This window comes from Sinohyriopsis cumingii, chromosome 15, assembly GCF_028554795.1.
Source record: "Sinohyriopsis cumingii isolate HCF-2022 chromosome 15, ASM2855479v2, whole genome shotgun sequence".
In the NCBI taxonomy this organism is placed as follows: Eukaryota; Metazoa; Mollusca; class Bivalvia; order Unionida; family Unionidae; genus Sinohyriopsis; species Sinohyriopsis cumingii.
Window position 1 is genome coordinate 130,768,025 of NC_142975.1, and position 20,525 is coordinate 130,788,549.

Consider the following 20,525-nt stretch of genomic DNA (forward strand, 5'->3'; position numbering starts at 1 on the left):
GATTGTCGCACCAACAAAGAAACTGCCAAATTCAGAACACACTAAAATCCATCCACTTTGAAAATGTGACTTGCTCTCCTTTGTCAATAACCACTTTGTGATGCTTTATTACTGTTTGTGTTGCATCATTACTGTCTATAATGTTTTATTTATGTCTGTGCTTCATCATCAGGTCGAAAGCCACTAATTATTTTATGAGCTATGCAATCAGCCTAGAGGTGCTGGTATATTAAATACCATTTTTTAAAGACTGAATGTGACTGAATGGCTTAAAATGATTTTCTGAAAACAATTAATGTAATGTTTCAGAAGATATTTGCATGTAGGTCAATTAAGTAAATCTAGGCTTGAATTTAAAACCTATTTTAATTTCTCCTTAAATAACATTCCCCAATCACATTACGTGAGGATTATTAGCCTGCTACTTTGTGAATCCAGTGCTACTGAAAAACAAAATCATCTGTTCATTTCTCTCTCATATAGACAAAGGGCAATAACTCTTGTCCTTTTGAGAAAACAGTCCAGCCAACTAGTTCGCTGCTTGCAATACTGACTCATTGTGGACTATCCTGCATGCCCCCCACCCCAAGTTTTGGCAGTCCAGTGTGAAAGCCATTGTCCCAGTATGGCCTCTGGGCCTCTAAGTCCATATGCATGGGTTTGTACCAGATCTGTTTGATCCAACTCATTATACCACCACACCATTACCGGCTGTCAAGCCAAACCAGCAAAGGGACCTTTTCGTTAAAACAGTCCAGTCAACTAGGATTTATGGGGATCTTAGTGACAGATTTGTCCATCTTGCCAGGCTGTCGGCAACATACCCTTACCATGCTGGAGATTTCAGTGAGAAATATGTCCAGCCAGCCAGGCCTCTGGAGTAGCTGATACTGTTGATAGCAGTACATCTTTTATACCATCAGCAACCAGACCAACCATATACTAGGTAAACCAACTGGCAGTTCTGGCAATGCCTGACTTTCAAATACTGCTTATCAATGTTTGTATTTCTGAACAAAACAAAAATTGTGGGCACTTGAATTGTGAACTGTGGATAGAAGCCCCATTATTTCCATAGAATGATTATTGTTTTCTCAGTCTTTTAATTTATGGTTTACATTAAATATGTGGTGTGTCACCATCATGAAATCCATTAAAAGTAGTTTCCTCCACTAGTGAAATTATAGGAAAATAATTATTAAGATAAATAATTTTACAATGGTTGTGATCAAACTGTTTTAATGTGTTATATTTTATTAAATAACATCTGTACAAGACATTTTATATATATTTACCCACTGCATGCCCTTTCTTTTCAAGCTAACAGGCCAGAGACCAAGACAAATTAGTCCAAATGAAAGCAGCTCTCTGTGAAAGAATCCAAGTACCTAAAACAATTTTTAAAAAAACAAAATGAATAATAAAATCACATGTTAAAGGCAGCTAACCATTTGAAACTCAAAAGCAAATTGTCAAACATAACAAATATATTTTATACCAAAATGAAAATCTAATCCAGAAGAGGGGAAAATAAAAGTTACTGTCATCAACATCATTTTTTTTTAAAGTGAGTATATTTTTATTTTTGACAAATGTAAATACTGAGAAAAAAAATCAAATACTTACAAATCCTTTTGTCAAGGCACGTAGAAACTATAACCAAATTAGGTATGGCCTATTGATATTCTTCTAAGCTGCTCTCTAAAGACCATATTTACTTTTTTTTTAAAAGAAGTTAACGAAGTGAGAAATAATCCAGTCTGAGAGACATTTCCCTTACAAGATATCTTTATTATAATTTCTTATTAGTACAATTCTAAAAGATGATTTAAGGCAAGACTAAGATGTTTACCAGAATTTCCAGTCCTACAAAGCTGAGAGTCAACGTAATAACTGAGGTACTGTCTGCTGATTGAATAAATCTATATGCTGCAGCTATCAAAACTTCAGATCTGAAAATAAAATTCTACAAATACATCATCTATACAAATAGGGACAAAATCTCTTACATAAAATACAGTACACAGTGTTAAATGGTACATCAACACATTATCATCTATTCAACAGGGACAAAATCTCTTACATGAAATACAGTACATAGTGTTGAATGGTACACCAGCACATCATCATCTATACAACAGGGACAAAATCTCTTACATAAAATACAGTACATAGTGTTGAATGGTACATCAACACATTATCATCTATTCAACAGGGACAAAATCTCTTACATAAAATACAGTACATAGTGTTGAATGGTACACCAGCACATCATCATCTATACAACAGGGACAAAATCTCTTACATGAAATACAGTACATAGTGTTGAATAACTGCCATACAGTGCCAATCAAAAGTAAGGCTCACAAATGTAAAAATGATGAACACCACAAAATAGCCTAGAAAGATAAGCCCTTCCAAAATATATACAAACATGAAGTAGTATAAAATGATTAATGGTAAACATGTAATCATTCTGTAAAATACCAATCAAATAATACATAAACTAAATATAAAATTTTAAAAAAACAGGATCAGAATCTATTATAAAAACTAGATTCTCTGAAAGTTCACAAAGAACAATTCTGTCTCACTAGGTCGAAGTTGATATACTCATAAAGAATGGGTTCCACTGTCAGTGGACACTGACAGGGTATGAACATGAAATAAAGATAAGATGATCAAAAGCAAAAATCCATTATTACAGAAATCAACTTAATCTATTCCACTTCACATACATTAATATGCGAGTGTCACAGATATGTAGAAATTTTACAGCTGATTGGTATTTAAAGGCACATCAGAACATTAGAGACTATTACTGCTATGGCAATAGGAGTAGAGTGCTTTGTTCAGGGACATACATGAGAAGCCAGCATGGGGTGGTCTGGACAAGATTTAAACAATGAACCCACTTAATGCGAGTCCAACAACCAACCAATGATCCACTGTAACACCCATTTAGGAGAAAAATATTTGGAATGGACAGTCATCACACAGCAATATTACATGCAACAAAGGGAAGAGGAGTTTTAATAGATAACCAGAGAATGTTACGACTGGTAACTGCCTTGCATTGACAGAGCTGATAAAACAAATGTAAGCAGCAGACTTATTGTTCCAGAATACAACAAAATTCCAGCTTTTCTTGATGTAATGCAACATAGTGACAAAATATGTAATTATCATTTTATTTACTTCAACTTCAAAATCAAGATTATTACATAATGATGGAGTCCAAATTAACAATGGTATATTGAAGACTTTACTGTCACATACTCGGATGTTCTATTAATCCAACTGTGTATATTATTTGGAGTTTTGTTTAGTTAAAACATTTATTTTACTTACTTGACAACATTGTAAAATAATGCTGTATTACCAATACATTTGAATGTTCAAATCCTTTTTGTTTCTGAATCATGTACTTATCTATATAAATCTCAATTACCTCTGGGCAGTGGTGTAATAACACTGGCATTCATTTGGAGATGGGGGAATAAAACAAGCAGTTAATTAATAAACTGCATATGAAAGAGTAGAGGAATTAAAAGTTCTCCTTAAAACACCTCTTTGCTATTGAAAAATACATTTCTGCTAAATTCAAAAGTCCTGGTGGCAAAAGATGTTTGTGGAAAAAGAAAAGTAGGTTACAGATGGTACAATGTATATAAAAATGTAAAACTTCAAAATAACACTTAATAATTTATCTGCAAAATAAAGAGCACTACATACCTTGAAGCTACAGCAGCCCATAGTGCTACAGGCACAAGACAATACAGGTAGTTTGTCCAAGGAAGTGACTGGACTGAAATACACAATATAAAACATAAGCTGGGAATTAATAATCTCTCAAAAAAGGGAAAATCTACAAACAGAGGACTTATTAAGAGTTGTGCATCAATACATCAAAAAAACTCATTTTTTAAAAAAATATTCCTGAAGGAGAGTGAGTAAAATTTTAGTGATACCAAAATTGGATATCCTCTATAGATTGAGAAAACGTGTGTATAAAATGGTATATAAAAATCATGCTGTCTTGAGCATGGTTTGTTTCTGATTTTCTTCAAGTGTGAAATATTGTTAATAACTACATGAAAACTCCTGGTCTCATACTAAAATCTAATTCACCAAGAAGATAGGAGGAAAGAACATACTGAATCTCTATAACACAGAAAAATACTAAATTGTGTGAACTTCCTACTTATACGCACATTAAGAAACAAAGCAATCAAAAGCAATGTCTTGCATCAGCAAAAGTCAAGTATAAGAAACACAACACCTCTTCTTGTGCTTAATTATTTAGTGCGCAGAATGCACTAAGACAACTCTTATGAACTTCCAATTTGTATGATTTGACTCCGTTAATTTAGAAATTATCTGCCCCTAAAATTACAAATAATTTTCACGATTAGTGTCAGACTCAACTCAAAATTCTGATGCCTGATTGGCTACCATTGTATCACTGACCAACATCAGGACTTTGAGTCAAGTATCAGTTACAGTATGGTTATGATGTGTAATTTTGAATCTTGATTCCGTTTGCAGTGTAGGTTCCTTAAAGGCATCATTCCCATTTGGTTTACAACACAGTAGTTTAATTTCCTACAACTATGACCGCTCCAGTGGCCTAGTGGTTATAGTGTCCACCTTGGATGTGGGAGGTCATGGGTTCGATCCCCTGCTGAGTCATACCGAGACTTACAAAAATGGTACTAAGAGAAGCCTCACTTGGCGCTCAGCATTAAGAGGTTAGTGTTAGGGCTGGTCAGCCTGGTGTCAGGATAATGTGACTGGGTGGGACATCATGCTACAGTGCTAGGCATCACTATAAACTGACACACTGCAGACATCGTAGCGATATGACTGAAATTTTTTTAAAGCTACATTAAAAATCCAAATTACACACACACACTCATATGACTATGTGGTTAACTTAAAATATTACTAAATTGAAGTTTGACTTCATATGGCTAAGAGGTTAAACGCATAAACACTATTAACGCTCTTTCTGGCCCAAGTATTCACAAATTTTCAAAAATGTTGTTAATCAGACAATAACATGGCAAAACAATGTATCAACATTTGAAAAAGTTAAAATTGCTATTCATTTTTTTAAGTTATTTGAAATGACATGATAGGTACATGATACTGATGTCCCATTTGGCTATAAAATAGCCATTTTTTGTGCTAAAAAGGTGCTATTTTAAAAAGTCATGGTGATCCACATGCAGCAATCAAATTCATATTTCTACAGAATATAAACGTATGCATGAATAACCTATTACCAGAATATCATTTTGGTTCTTGCATGTGGACCATACGAAAAATGATAAGATTTAAGTGTCAGCATTTATCTTGATGATAATCAAGTATTAACTACCTCTCAAGTTGTGCTTTTGCTACGGTGAACATATAAAATAACTTTGATATATAACAAAATGACTATATGTCCACTATACCATGTATTCATATGGTAGAGTGCAACACTAAAATAAACATTTATATTCGTTTGTATGTTTGTCAAAGCACCCAAATTTCACCATATTAATGCATCTTCAAATGACCACAAATTATCAGTGCAATTTAAAACATGTTTTGTTTCTTAACAGAAGACACATTTTAAAAACCATCTAAAACGTATCTAAATTTCTAACATATTTCCATTTGTGTTCCTACGTAAAGATGAAACAAAGACAAACCATGTTTTTAGCTCATCCCTTATGTCCCTGCTCATTTGGGCCATACAAAGTATCACAAAATGCCTTTTTCTCTAAGCTATATTTTTTTTAAATAACTGCTATTCAAATGTTGCCAGTGGGTTGTAAAAAATTTTCTTTCTTTTCTTGGATATTGTTTTTGGACATGCTGAATGAATATTGAACTGATGTTAAATTAATTATAAAAGAGGTGCATAATGAAGTCAATGCACAGCAACAATAATAAAAAATAGGATACGGTATTATAATAATAATGGGGTCTACAAGACAATGGAATGATAATAAACATAATAATAATACAGTGCATCTTTCCCATCTATGAATTACTTCAGTACACAATACTCTGCTGAAGACCATAGATTTCAGTCTCCAGCTGACGATTAAATGGAAAGAAAATGAATGCAGTAGTTATCAGTACTCACCCATGGATGAAATTTAGAATTTTTTTAATTACCTTGGCAAATATTTTAAAAACAATGCCTTCCCTGGGTACCATGTATGTTTAAATAGAACAACCCTCATTGAATAAAAAGATATACTGCTGAGTTATGAATGTACTCTACTTGTAGTGCAAAGACATGAGGAAAAAAATGTAATAAAGAGGACACAACTTTTAGGACAATATTGACCTTACCCAAAAGATCTCCGCATGACAATAAACTTGCTATATATATATATATATATATATATATATATATATATATATATATATATATAATAATTTGCCTGTTATGATTTATGTTTTTAAGGTATCAAAGTGATTTAGAAGTAATGTATATGGCTGCCTTCTGCAAATCACTAAAATGTTAAGTCTGCAGTTTCAGTCTCCATGGAAGCAACAAAATGTCACTTTAGATTTGTATGTATACAGTACGATTTCTTTATTTTTTCTTCAGTGGATTAAGATTATTCCTTTTGCACTTTTTCTTTCTTCCTTTCTATCTCTGTTTCTTGTATCACATATCCAAAGATTTTAATTATCCTAAAAATAACACTGAGAGCAATTTGTTGATAAGTACTGCCATTTCAAATGGTTGCTTATATTTGTCATATTATCAACTTTGTTTTCAAAGAGGAAGTATTTTTTATCAGATTGTATTTGACCTTTTAAAGCGCAGACCTAGTTCTTGCAAATGTCACAACAAGCAAAGAGCGATGATGAAACCCGTCTCCTTAATTCTCTGCAGCATTTTCGCTCATTAGTTAATTAACTCTTTTATAACTTCTCTTCCTACAATCTGAACTAAAACATTTTGCTTTATAATTTTCTGCCCTTTCTAATCTCGATAATTTATAAGCATGTGCAAATATGCTACCCACCATACATACACAAATATGCTACCCACCATACATACCCAAACATGCTACCCACCATACATACAAATATGCTACCCACCATACATACCCAAATATGCTACCCACCATAATACCCAAATATTCTACCCACCATACATATCCAAATATACTACCCACCATACACACCCAAATATGCTGCCCACCATATATACCCAAATATGCTACCCACCATACATACACAAATATGCTACCCACCATACATACACAAATATGCTACCCACCATACATACACAAATATGCTACCACCATACATACACAAATACACTACCCACCATACATATCCAAATATGCTACCCACCATACATACACAAATATACTACCCACCATACATACCCAAATATGCTACCCACCATACATACACAAGTATGCTACCCACCATACATACATAATTATGCTACTCACTATACATACCCAAATATGCTACCCACCATACATACCCAAATATGCTACCTACCATATATACAGATATTTTGTGCTGAACAATGTTTTGAAAAATGACTATAGGGCCTAAGAATTCAATCTGAAACATGTATGTTGAAATTTGCTATATCCATGTTAATGCTGACATTATGTTATTGTTCCTCTTCCATATCCCCTCTACACACTTGGAGTTTAATATACACTGAGGTGGAATAAATCACACATATTTACAGATACAAAACTGAAGGAAAAGACAAGCTGGAACATTTTTGTATTGAACAGAAATGTTATACAAGCCATTTGACATAAAAATGCATGCTATAATACAGAAAAGTAAAAAGTTTAAAATACATACCAAATAACAGAATTATAATAACTGCTCCAAGTGACGTGAATATTAGACTGATCCATTTCTGACTTTTCCAAAATGGCTGACCTAACTTATCAACCCTGACCTTTGGCCTATAAATCCCTGAATGCTCCTCTAGAAGCAAGCTCAAGATATATGCTGTCCATCCTAAAAATCCAAGAGTTATGCTTACACTACAAATAAAAAAACATTACTTTAACAAGGTAAAGACATATGCAATGAAAGAATTAATGATTTTTAACAAATATATTTAACCATGAGGGATAATTACTTTTTTAACCATTTGCACTGACATGATAAACCAATTACTAGCTGTATTCCATTCATGTTGCACACTCCTCTGCAAGGACTTATGAAAAATGTTTTTTGAAAATAAGAAATTCAGATTCCCCTCCACCATTTCCTTCTTCTCCCAAACATGTATTGGCCTGACTTTGAGAGCAGCATCAACAAAAAAAGATGGCACAATGCCAAAGGCTTTATTAATCAGACTGGTTCAATATTAAACCTACTTTTTTATGTTTAGATAAAATACTGAAATGAAAGGTTGATGGATGTAGTTGTCACAGAATTAGGCAAAGAAATAACTTGGTTTTGCCTTAGAACTATTCGACTATTTCTCGTTGTACATACGTACAACATTATTTAGGGTGAATACGTGTTTTTCCAGGTAAGCGACTGTACTAACATGTACCTTGCCAGAGATAACATGTGATGAAGTTGTTGTTGTTGTTTTGGGGCTTAACGCCATTTGTCAGCACACGATAGGCTATACATGGCGGCCAGTATTAATGGTGGAGGAAGAACCCGGGAAAACCCCGGAAAGAACCACCGACCCACGAGAAGCTACTGGCAAGCTTTCTCACATACCCACATTGGCTGAATCCTAGACTCGAACCGCCGCAGACAGAGGTGAGATGGCAGTGATCCGTAACGGAGAGCGCTTTAGACCACTCGGCCACTCGGGGCCCCATGTGATGAAGTAACATTACTAACATGATATGCAAGGGTATTCTACCCTGACTTTTGCTCACTCTCCTATGGATTTAAGATCAATTTCTAAAACTGACACTGGTCATTTTGGATCACGTCAAGGAGTGTACACTCTCCATTGTTCTCCAGCCATAGGGGTAAGTGTTAAATTTACATTTTCATTTCATATGCGAAGCTTATTCGGTTTGTAATGTCTTATTGCGTAATAATGCATTTATTACAACGCAGATTTGAACTTTGAATTACAAGTCACTATTAGAGGTTAAAGTATTATCATATATCTAGCGATTACACAGAAACTATTATTATGACCAATTTGGTTTTATTGTAGCTGATTGTGACTGTCGCTGTGATTGTGTCTGTCGCTGTGAAGTGTGATTGTCAATGTGACTGTGAATATGACTAGAGGTGTCTGAAGCTGTCTATAGTTATTTAGAGCTGTCTGGAGTTTCCAGAGTATTTAAGGCTGCATGCTGTCGATACATATGTATGTATGTACGTATGTCTGTGCCATGGAAGTAGACGCAGCAGATTATAAAGGGTGCTGTATGCTGTCTGTACGTGTGTATACGTATGACTGTACATGTGGTGGATCCATAAAGGGTCCGAGCGGCCGATAAGAGTGTGGGACAACCCAAGGAATCGTGTGACTGTACAAGGGGTCTAGAAGCATACGTTTGGATCAATTGTTGTTCCATTGCATTTTTATATTCATAAGATTATTTTGAATCTTAGTTGTGTTCATAAGATTATTTTGAATCTTAGTTGTGTTCCTAAGATTATTTTGAATCTTAGTTGTGTTCCTAAGATTATTTTGAATCTTAGTTGTGTTCATAAGATTATTCTGAATCTTAGTTGTGTTCATAAGATTATTTTGAATCTTAGTTGTGTTCATAGATTATTTTGAATCTTAATAGAGTTCATATTCGAGATTATGTGAATCTCTCTTATAGTGTGAAATACTGTTTGAAGCGTATCTGCAGTCCATGAGGTTTCTTGGATCTGTACTTCAAATTGATTTAATATTTTGGTTTATTTTCGATGTGTGAATGTTGTGTAGAGTGATTTGAGTAAATCGTATGTTGAGAGCGTGAGAGAATCATTGTATTTTTACATCATATATTTTTCCTTATTAATTCATTCATAAATTTCCATCTTTCTCACATTGTGTTTGTCTTATTCATTTAGTCCAAAAACCCACTCGGTTTCTATACTGCGACAGTAGTGCAATCCCCATACTTCTGCACAATGGTTTGAAATTTAAACTCACAGGAAGATTTTATTGAAACAAATGAACATATTTACAAACTTGTGCAAAAAATATTGCTGATATTTGTAAACAAGGGCATGGTCTTCATGATGACTTCACAAGATACCAATATGTCACCATGCTTATAAAGGTGAAATGAAAATGTGCTCCGATCCTAAGATACCTATATGTCAACATGCTTATACAGGTTAAATGAAAATTAGCTCCACTCCAAAGATACCCATGTGTCACCATGCTTATACAGGTTAAATTAAAATGAGTTCCGCTCCTAAGATACCTATGTCACCATGCTTATACAGGTTAAATGAAAATAGCTCCACTCCTAACATACCGCTGTGTCACCATGCTTATACAGGTGAAATGAAAATGAGTTCCACTCCTAAGATACCTATGTGTCACCATGCTTATACAGGTGAAATGAAAATGAGCTCCACTCCTAAGATACCTATGTGTCACCATGCTTATACAGGTTAAATGAAAATGAGTTCCACTCCTAAGAAACCTATGTGTCACCATGCTTATACAGGTTAAATGAAAATAGCTCCACTCCTAACATACCACTGTGTCACCATGCTTATACAGGTGAAATGAAAATGAGTTCCACTCCTAAGATACCTATGTGTCACCATGCTTATACAGGTGAAATGAAAATGAGCTCCACTCCTAAGATACCTATGTGTCACCATGCTTATACAGGTTAAATGAAAATGAGTTCCACTCCTAAGATATCTATGTGTCACTATGCTTACACAGGTTAAATGAAAATGAGTTCCACTCCTAAGATACCTATGTGTCACCATGATTATACAGAATAAATGACAATGAGTTCAATTCCTAAGATACCTATGTGTCACTATGCTTATACAGGTTAAATGAAAATGAGTTCCACTCCTAAAATACCAATGTGTCACCATGCTTATACAGGTGAAATGAAAATGAGCTCCACTTCTAAGATACATATGTGTCACCATGCTTATACAGGTTAAATGAAAATGAGCTCCACTCCTAAGATATCTATGTGTCACCATGCTTATACAGGTTAAATGAAAATGAACTCCACTCCTAAGATACCTATGTGTCACCACGCTTATACAGGTTAAATGAAAATGAGTTCCACTCCTAAGATACCAATGTGTCACCATGCTTATACAGGTTATATGAAAATGAGCTCCACTCCTAAGATATCTATGTGTCACCATGCTTATCCAGGTTAAATGAAAATGGGTTCCATTCCTAAGAGACCTATGTGTCACCATGCTTATACAGGTTAAATGAAAATGAGCTCCACTCCTAAGATACCTATGTGTCACCATGCTTATACAGGTGAAATGAAAATTAGCTCCACTCCTAATATAAAACATTGCTTAATCTACATCTATTTCAAATTTTATGCCAAACATTTGCATGCTTTCAGAAGCATTTTCTGAAGAATGTTTTTAAAGATTTTTTACAAAGAATTTTGTGTTCTTATTAAATGAATATGAAGATAAATCTTGTACATGCATTAAAATACAGATGAATTACATAATGTAATAAAATATCAGAATGCATAATAAACTTGCCCAAGAAAAAATCTGTCATAGGTCTGGAAGTAATTTAAGCCTCTCAGAGCCTTCTCTATCAGTTCATGACACTGCAAAATCTGAAATGCATGGAAACCTAACTTTTACAATATCTTTTAAAATCAACAGTCAGAAACCTACAATGAATAAAAAAGCACTATTGATCTCAAACATACACACACACAGAAATAACAATGAATAAAATACAACTGGATTCCAATTGGTTATGTTTGAAATATATTACTTAAAATGAAAATGAGAACTATGAATTTATTGATTTTTACAAGACTAGACAAGATCATAGGGCATGTGCAAATCATGAAAGCAAATATTGTATCTATGCAATCAAAGTAACTGGACACCTGATGGGGACTGTAATTTGTTGCAAAGTGAAGGCCTCTACCATCTGTTTCAAGCTAAAACTAACTGTAACTGATTAGGTTTCTTTAACAAAACAGAACCAAATTTCTGTTTCTAATATTGGTAAAAAATGTAGACACTAAGAATTTATTAGTATGACCTTTAATTCCATTCCCCTTACCTACATCTTAAATAATCAGAGCTGTACAGATCTGAATAACATCACAACTAACCATTTGATAACGACTGCAGCAATAAAATGCCTTGTGAATGAATATCAACTGCCAGCAATAAAATGCCATGTGAATGAATATCGACTGCCAGCAATAAAATGCCTTGTGAATGAATATCAACTGCCAGCAATAAAATGCCTTGTGAATGAATATCAACTGCAGCAATAAAATGCCATGTAAATGAATATCAACTGCCAGCAATAAAATGCCTTGTGACTGAATATCAACTGCTAGCTTTAAAATGCCTTGAGAATGAATATCAACTGCCAGGAATAAAATGCCTTGTGAATGATTATCAACTGCCAGCAATAAAATGCCTTGTGAATGAATATCAACTGCTAGCTTTAAAATGCCTTGAGAATGAATATCAACTGCCAGGAATAAAATGCCTTGTGAATGATTATCAACTGCCAGCAATAAAATGCCTTGTGAATGATTATCAACTGACAGCAATAACATCTTTTTGGATGAATATCAACTGCCAGCTGGTGAATCATTACTATTAGTGTCAGGCATTTTGTTGTCCACACCCTTTCATTGATCTTTACCATTTTATCAATTCTATATCAAATGGGAGTTTCAATACGTACAAAACTGTGCATTAATTGATATAACAGAGGATGTTTAAAAAGACATTATTATGTACCAGTGACTGAAATTTAAGATTTAATACTGTTTTGCTAATCTTGAGATGTGTAATAACTGATCTGATTAGTATTTAATGAGTTTCATGCTTTTGTGGTATAGGAAAATTTTGGTGGTATATTATGATGAAACAGAATAAAAAATCCTTGCTAAAAGACACTGCAGGAAGCAATGACCAACCACTATTGATCTAATGTACATAATGCCTGTTCATACTAACCACTATGAACCTAACATACATACCTCCTTTCATACTGACAGCTATAGATCAAATGTACACACCACACATACACCATCTTTTCATACTGACCACTATGGATCTAATGTACATACCACCTTTTCATAATGACTACTGTGGATCTAATGTACATACTGCCTTGTCATACTGACCACTATCAATGTAATATACATACTGCCTTGTCATACTGACCACTGTCAATGTAAAAGACATACCACCTTGTCATGCTGACCACTATCAACGTAATATACATACCACCTTGTCATAATGACCACTATCAACATAATATACATCCCACCTTGTCATAATGACCACTATCAATGTAATATACATACCGCCTTGTCATCCTGACCACTATCAACGTAATATACATACTGCCATGTCATGCTGACCACTATCAATGTAATATATATACCACCTTGTCATGCTGACCACTATCAATGTAATATACATACCGCCTTGTCATCCTGACCATTATCAACATAATATACATACCACCTGGTCATACAGACCACTATCAATGTAACATATATAATGCCTTGTCAAAATAACCACTATCAATGTAACATACATACTGCCATGTCATAACAACCACTATCAATGTAATATACATACCGCCTTGTCATACTGACCATTATCAATGTAATATACATACCGCCTTGTCATAATGACCACTATCAATGTAATATACATACCGCCTTGTCATACTGACCATTATCAATGTAATACACATACCGCCTTGTCATAATGACCACTATCAACATAATATACATACCACCTGGTCATACAGACCACTATCAATGTAACATATATAATGCCTTGTCAAAATAACCACTATCAATGTAACATACATACTGCCATGTCATAACAACCACTATCAATGTAATATACATACCGCCTTGTCATACTGACCATTATCAATGTAATATACATACCGCCTTGTCATACTGACCATTATCAATGTAATATACATACCGCCTTGTCATACTGACCATTATCAATGTAATATACATACCACCTTGTCATAATGACCACTATCAATGTAATATACAAACTGCCTTTTCATAATGACCACTATCAATGTAACATACATACCACCTTGTCATAATGACCACTGTCAATGTAATATACATACTGCCTTGTCACACTAACCACTATCAATGTAATATACATATTGCCTTGTCATACTGACCACTATCAATGTAATATACATACCGCCTTGTCATAATGACCACTATGGATCAAATTCTGAATGTGACGAGTATCATCCACCTTCAAGATCAGACAACAAAAACTAGATATTAAATATATGCTATTATTAAAGACATAAAAAGAAAAGATGATACATAAGTATATTTATCCATATTTTTTATTATATACTCACCATGAGGATTTTTTATTATTTACTCACCATGAGGATTTTTTAAAATTTACTCACCATGGGAATTTAAACAATATTAGATTGATAATGTAATTCACTTCTAAGAAATAATTAACTCATTGTTTATTTTAAACAATTTTATTTATTGTGTTATCATTATCTGTAAATAATTCTTTCTCAGTGTCATTCCTTTTACTTTCTGGCTGAAATTGTAATGTAAATATATGCAATGTGAACATCTTGGGATTATTAAGTGGTAATTTAACCATTTAAATAATGCTGGTGAATATTTAAGTTAATTTTGTGAAATTCTATTTATATAAAGCATTTAAAACATCATATATAGGATTAATAATAAGACACAAGTAATCCAGATGCTGATTCTACTACAATGTATGTAAAAGCCATATGGAAATGAAATGTATCATCAAATTATACATGTTGAGTATGTATATTTACATGGCATGTAGAAAAATATTTAATTACAATTTGCGATTGCACCATACAATATAAACTACAGAAATATTATCTATTATATTTATATATTATATATATTTTAAAAAATATTCCACCTAAGCACCTACACTATATAAGTACTATTATATATATGTGATATAAAGTATCCACTATCTTTTAACTGAATTTTTCAGCTTTCAGAGGTAATTATGTCCCACCCACCTCCTCCGAGGAAGGAAGAGACATTGCATATTGGTTTTTTATTGTACTTCCATCAGTCTATCCATCACAACTTCTTGTAAGATTGCTCAAAAGAGTGTTCAAAACATAGCAAGCCAAACCAGACCAAACGACGTGGATCCCACAACCTGATTACATTATGCTATGACTTTATTTTTAAATCTTTTTACATATTTTAAATTCTATTGTTCAAAATCTTTTCTAATAAATCCTTGTATGCACAATTAATAAAAAATTTACATGTTGTACACATTAAATTTGGTACGAATATTTGAACTCATAAGTAGATAACTGGATTAGAATTTCTAAGCATTTTGCATCTTTTTAATTTTTTTTTAAACATTTAACTTTTTTGACTGACAAAAATCCTTGTAAATGTGACTGATTAAACATCACTTGTCTTAGACATTCAGGTTGAGTTTGGAAGGCACATTTTGTATTTTTATGTAGATGAAGTAATTAGATTTTCTGGACAGTATAGCGCCTTCTTCGAAATTTCACTGATTTTGAACTTTGGCTTATTTTGACAACTATTTGTAAGCATGATGAATCAAAATCACTTGAGGCAGACAAGTGAAATTTGGCAGTCATATTAACGTGGCTGACATTACTGGATTTTCAAGCCATTATAATTCTTCTCTTATTGTGCAAATTTGTTAACCTTCTGGATCCTGACTATTGTTTACAAAGCCCTAATGAGCATGATCAAGCAAACAGCACTAGGGGCAGACAAATGAGATTTACTAAGCTATTCTCTACCCATATGAATACAAAAAATGATCAGGTTATCAGGCCATTATAACAATGTTTCAACTTTTTAAAACAAATTTTGAACTCTATGGGCTTTGACTGCAGGCAAATTAAAGTTGGCATGCATATTTTGTCACACATGTAGATGACTTGAGTAGACTTCCATGCTATTCTTCCAATTTTTCAAGAAATATGAACATTTTTTAAACAAAATTAACTTATTCTTTGTTTCTTTTTACTTTTTGGTCCAAAATTTCAACCTCCTGACCACCTATTATGGACAAATGTCAAACTTACACAAAACTTGAAAAGCTCAATGTTTTATATTTGTTGCATGTACTTAAAAATGACTGAATCTTAAATATGTAATACTAAGGGACATTATTTAAAAACATCTACAACAAAACCTGATTTGATTCTCCTTCATGGATCTTTTCTTACATTCTGTCAAGTACTAATGTCATTGAATGATATTACCTGTTATGGAGGTGGAGAGAAGGTTATGGGAGACACATTTTTTTCAAGAAGAACTTATCCTTTTGATTTTAGAAACAAATCACTTTTAGTTTGTGAAAGAAACATTATGTGCTTTTTCATATGAAAATAAGAAGCTGTGACAATGGTGCTTATAAAGATCACAGCAAATGTAAGCGGAGAGAAAATGAAAGTCACCCTTTACATACCATCATGGAAGGTGTCAACTCTCTGAAATAGAGTTTTTCTTAAAAGTTCAGCTTCATAGAAACTTACATGAGTCTAAATATAAACCATGCAGACAAATGGTAAATAAGTATACAGAAAAAGGACACTATACATGTTTTTATCAACAATACAACAGAACAGTTTTGTCCGAAAGAAACTCGAATCCTTTCTACCCATGTAAATGACCTACACAACTACTCATATGACCATAAACTTTGATACTGTAACCATCCTTGCTGGTCAACCCAACTGGGACCCCTCCCCCTATTCCTTATCTCTAGGATAGAAGCAACAGCAGAGCAAGTTGATTTTATGTTGATTGGATAACTAGATAATGTCAAATTGGATGAGACAACTTGTGAAAACTCATCCAACTAACAACCCAAAAATGTTGATAATAAACTGATTTCATAAAATAAATTGTTTTTCCCAAATATGACAAAGAAATACAAATAGTAGCTTGCAAATAAAGTATATAACCAGTTTTTCAAAAAAGTGGCCTCATAAGACAGGTGGTCTTTCATTTTAGGTGAATTCTCTATATGACATATTAGTTTGTGCATGGGTCGTAGCAATGCTTTACCTTACTGTTTAACAACAATGTATGTATGTATGTATGTATGTATGTATGTATGTATGTTTGTCTGTCTGTCTGTCTGTGTGTGTGTGTATGTATGTATGTATGTATTATGTATGTATGTATTAGCAATTAACAGCATGTCTACACGATAATAGCCAAATGGTGCCAATTATAAAGTTTTCACTAGGTAACTATAAAGACCTGCATTAAAACTTGAGGAAGATAAACCATTCTAAATAACTGCAAACATGAAAAACTTTAAGATAAAAGATAAAAAGGTAAAGATGTAAAATGTATATAAAAGATAAATTTAAAGTAATCATTAAAAAATATAAAATCTGTAAAATAATTTAATAGAAGAATTGGCATTTGGTGGTTCATCAACCAGACATATAAAACTCTTGATTCCCAGTTTACAGTAAGTTAAAGCAGAATTAGGAGTTTCTAATGTACAGTCAAAATGGCAGATTATGTGAAGATTTAAAAATGTTTTTCAAAATATACAGACTGGTGCAGAAGATATTTCTAGGGAAACATGCAAAATTTTACACAGAGGGTGTACAGGAAGTGATGTCATCAAAGCACATCCCATGCTCTGCTTTATTACCTAAAGTACAAATTACACTTTTTAGTTTCATTTTTGATTGTCAACTGGATAGTTTATTTTGTGCATATATGACTCTACCTGCATGCGTGAAAAAAAACCCATTAAGATACTGATTATGAATAACAAAAATGCTGTATTTATCTATTAACAAATCTACACTTCACATTTTGTAATTAATCTGGTATGTATAAATAATTTTTAAAGTCAAGAAAAAGTGATAAAAACTGTGTTTTTGATAATAGGGAGAAATTGAAATGCACACCTGAATGGTCTGAATACAGCTGACAATGTTGTTGACTTTTTCTGTTCCATCTTCACCTGACAATAGAGGAATATATATATATATATATATATATATATATATATATATATATATATATATATATATATATATATATATGTGTGTGTGTGTATATATATATATATATATATATATATATATACTAGGCCTCACTAATCTCGATTAAAATATCAAAACTTGAATGAAAACCCTAATATGAAAACTGGCAACACAAGATGGAAAAAGATGGAAAAATAATATGGTAAGAGCTGATGCTGGATGAGCAGATTGTTGGATGGACAGATAGCATATGTCTCATCTTGCTTCTATCCAGGTATTAGCATGCCAAAACCAATTAGGTCTTCATAAAACTGGGTCATTACAAATCAAAGAAACATTCAGGTAAACATAAAAGCATGCCATTCCATTAAGCATGAACAAAAAGGCAGGATACATCTTCTGTTAGCTTGTGTTGCTTTATTGATCCTGCCTAAATTTTACCGACCATGCTAAAATCAAACAATCCAGTTCAGTTTCAAATTTATTAACATCAACTCAAAACAATAACAACTGTATTTCACCAACAAGACTCATGAATAAAGTACAATGTAAACTTTCATATTTCTCCAAAATACTCAGTGATGAGAGTACACAACAACACATCCTATTCTGGGTCATATTTTATCCTCTTATGTTCCTTTTCTCTGCATTTCTGGTACTTTTTCATCTCTTCTCCTGATCATATCTGCAACAGTGCTTTCTCTTGTCATCAACTAATTGTTGTTTTGCTGGCAGCTTCACGCATGTTTACAATTGTCACTGCACAATGCACTGAATGCTTATCAACAATGAAATCAATATTAAAATACACTGTTCAAAATAAATTTCTGATTGGTCAATGTCAGCCTGAGGAACTACACATCTGTTATCATCAGTAATGAAATCAGTGCATGAGGCAGAACACATGACATATTTCATGTGCGTGAAGATTTATTTGACCATAATCACACTAATTTACTTGATGTGTGGTTTAACACCTGTCCATTTGCACCAAAAGCACTTAGAGTATGCCTTGTCATGAGCAGGTTGTTAGTATGCACTTGATTAACACAATCAACGGATCAATTAGCCATTAAAGGGGATGATGACTCACAACCACTTTTTAATTGTTATGATAGTGGCTCTCAGTAATTTTCACAGCTTGATCAGATTCATCATGGCTGGGTTTCAGTGACCCTTTGGCAAAATCACTAACCGTCGGTTAGCATATTAGGATTAATCTGAAGGACTGGTACTTGCAACTGATTCTTATCACATATTTGCAATTAAAGCACAAATAACTTAAAAGATATGATACTGGTACTATATGTGGTATAACACGTTTATCACATCATGCAATCAGGTTCAATAACTTTAATGATTATGTTACTATATGTGGGAATACCACATTTATCACATCATGCAATCAAGTTCAATAACTTCAATGATTATGTTACTATATCTGGTAATACCACCTTTATCACATCATGCAATCAATAAAATGGTTCCTCAGTAGGTTTCATACTTTTATTTTACATAAAAATACATTTCATATCACATAATATTACAAATGAGGAAGGCATTATTCCAGAGTTTTTAATATTAAAGAAAACTGCAGCAAGAGTGCAAAATCATTTTATATACTACATGTTTAAATGAAAAAGAACGAAAAACAATTTCTTAGCAAACCATGTTAAAAGTTCAGCTGAAGGTGTGCTTCTAAAATCCTAGTGAATTTAACACACTTTTTGATTGGTCAAAGAGCAACATATAAAGTGATTCTAACACTAATGAACATAATACACTTTTCTGACTGGTCAATTATCACCATTCTAACCTAGTGAATAAAACACACTTTTAGATTTGTCAAACACCAAAATCTACAGATACAGTTAAAGGTACAATAAACAGTAGAAAATATTTAAGCCATAGCTTTCTGTAACTTAATACAATCATAAGAAGAACAGCAATTTAGGCTATGTTGAACAAAAAGTTCTCAAAATGTCTTGAAATGGGAAAAATAGCCGAGTGTTTGATGATGTGGAGAATTTCTTGGCAGTTTTCCTCTCTCAAATACCTGTTTTATTGCCTGAACTGATGTGTAGCAACAGTAAAATCACCTTTATCATCATAAAAATGCTCAAATGCAAAATAGTTATCCCTTAGTTCCTTTTATGTAACTATAATGTTAATGGTCAGTACACACTTGGTATTGCTGTAGAATCTGTCTTGTGTTGGCAAATAAGGTCTCGGCCTTTTCTCCAAGAGATACATTGAGATAGTCTATTGGCAGTACACCCTGAAAATTTAAACAATCAATAAT

General features: G+C 33.1%; 1 protein-coding gene across 5 annotated transcripts in view; it reads right to left on the reverse strand.

The window, feature by feature from the left end:
* The window catches only part of LOC149782781 (GPI ethanolamine phosphate transferase 1-like), a 99,931-nt gene that overhangs the window by 34,917 nt on the left and 44,489 nt on the right, over positions 1-20,525 (reverse strand). For all 5 annotated transcript variants that reach the window (XM_089934284.1, XM_089934283.1, XM_089934281.1 and 2 more), the window contains exons 11-19: positions 20,409-20,501; positions 18,146-18,201; positions 16,678-16,699; positions 14,383-14,439; positions 11,692-11,771; positions 7,852-8,039; positions 3,736-3,808; positions 1,853-1,952; positions 1,296-1,388 (exon numbers count right to left, since the gene is read on the reverse strand). In XM_089934284.1, coding sequence (XP_089790410.1) covers positions 1,296-1,388; positions 1,853-1,952; positions 3,736-3,808; positions 7,852-8,039; positions 11,692-11,771; positions 14,383-14,439; positions 16,678-16,699; positions 18,146-18,201; positions 20,409-20,501 — 762 coding nt within the window. The remainder of the gene's footprint in view (positions 1-1,295; positions 1,389-1,852; positions 1,953-3,735; positions 3,809-7,851; positions 8,040-11,691; positions 11,772-14,382; positions 14,440-16,677; positions 16,700-18,145; positions 18,202-20,408; positions 20,502-20,525) is intronic.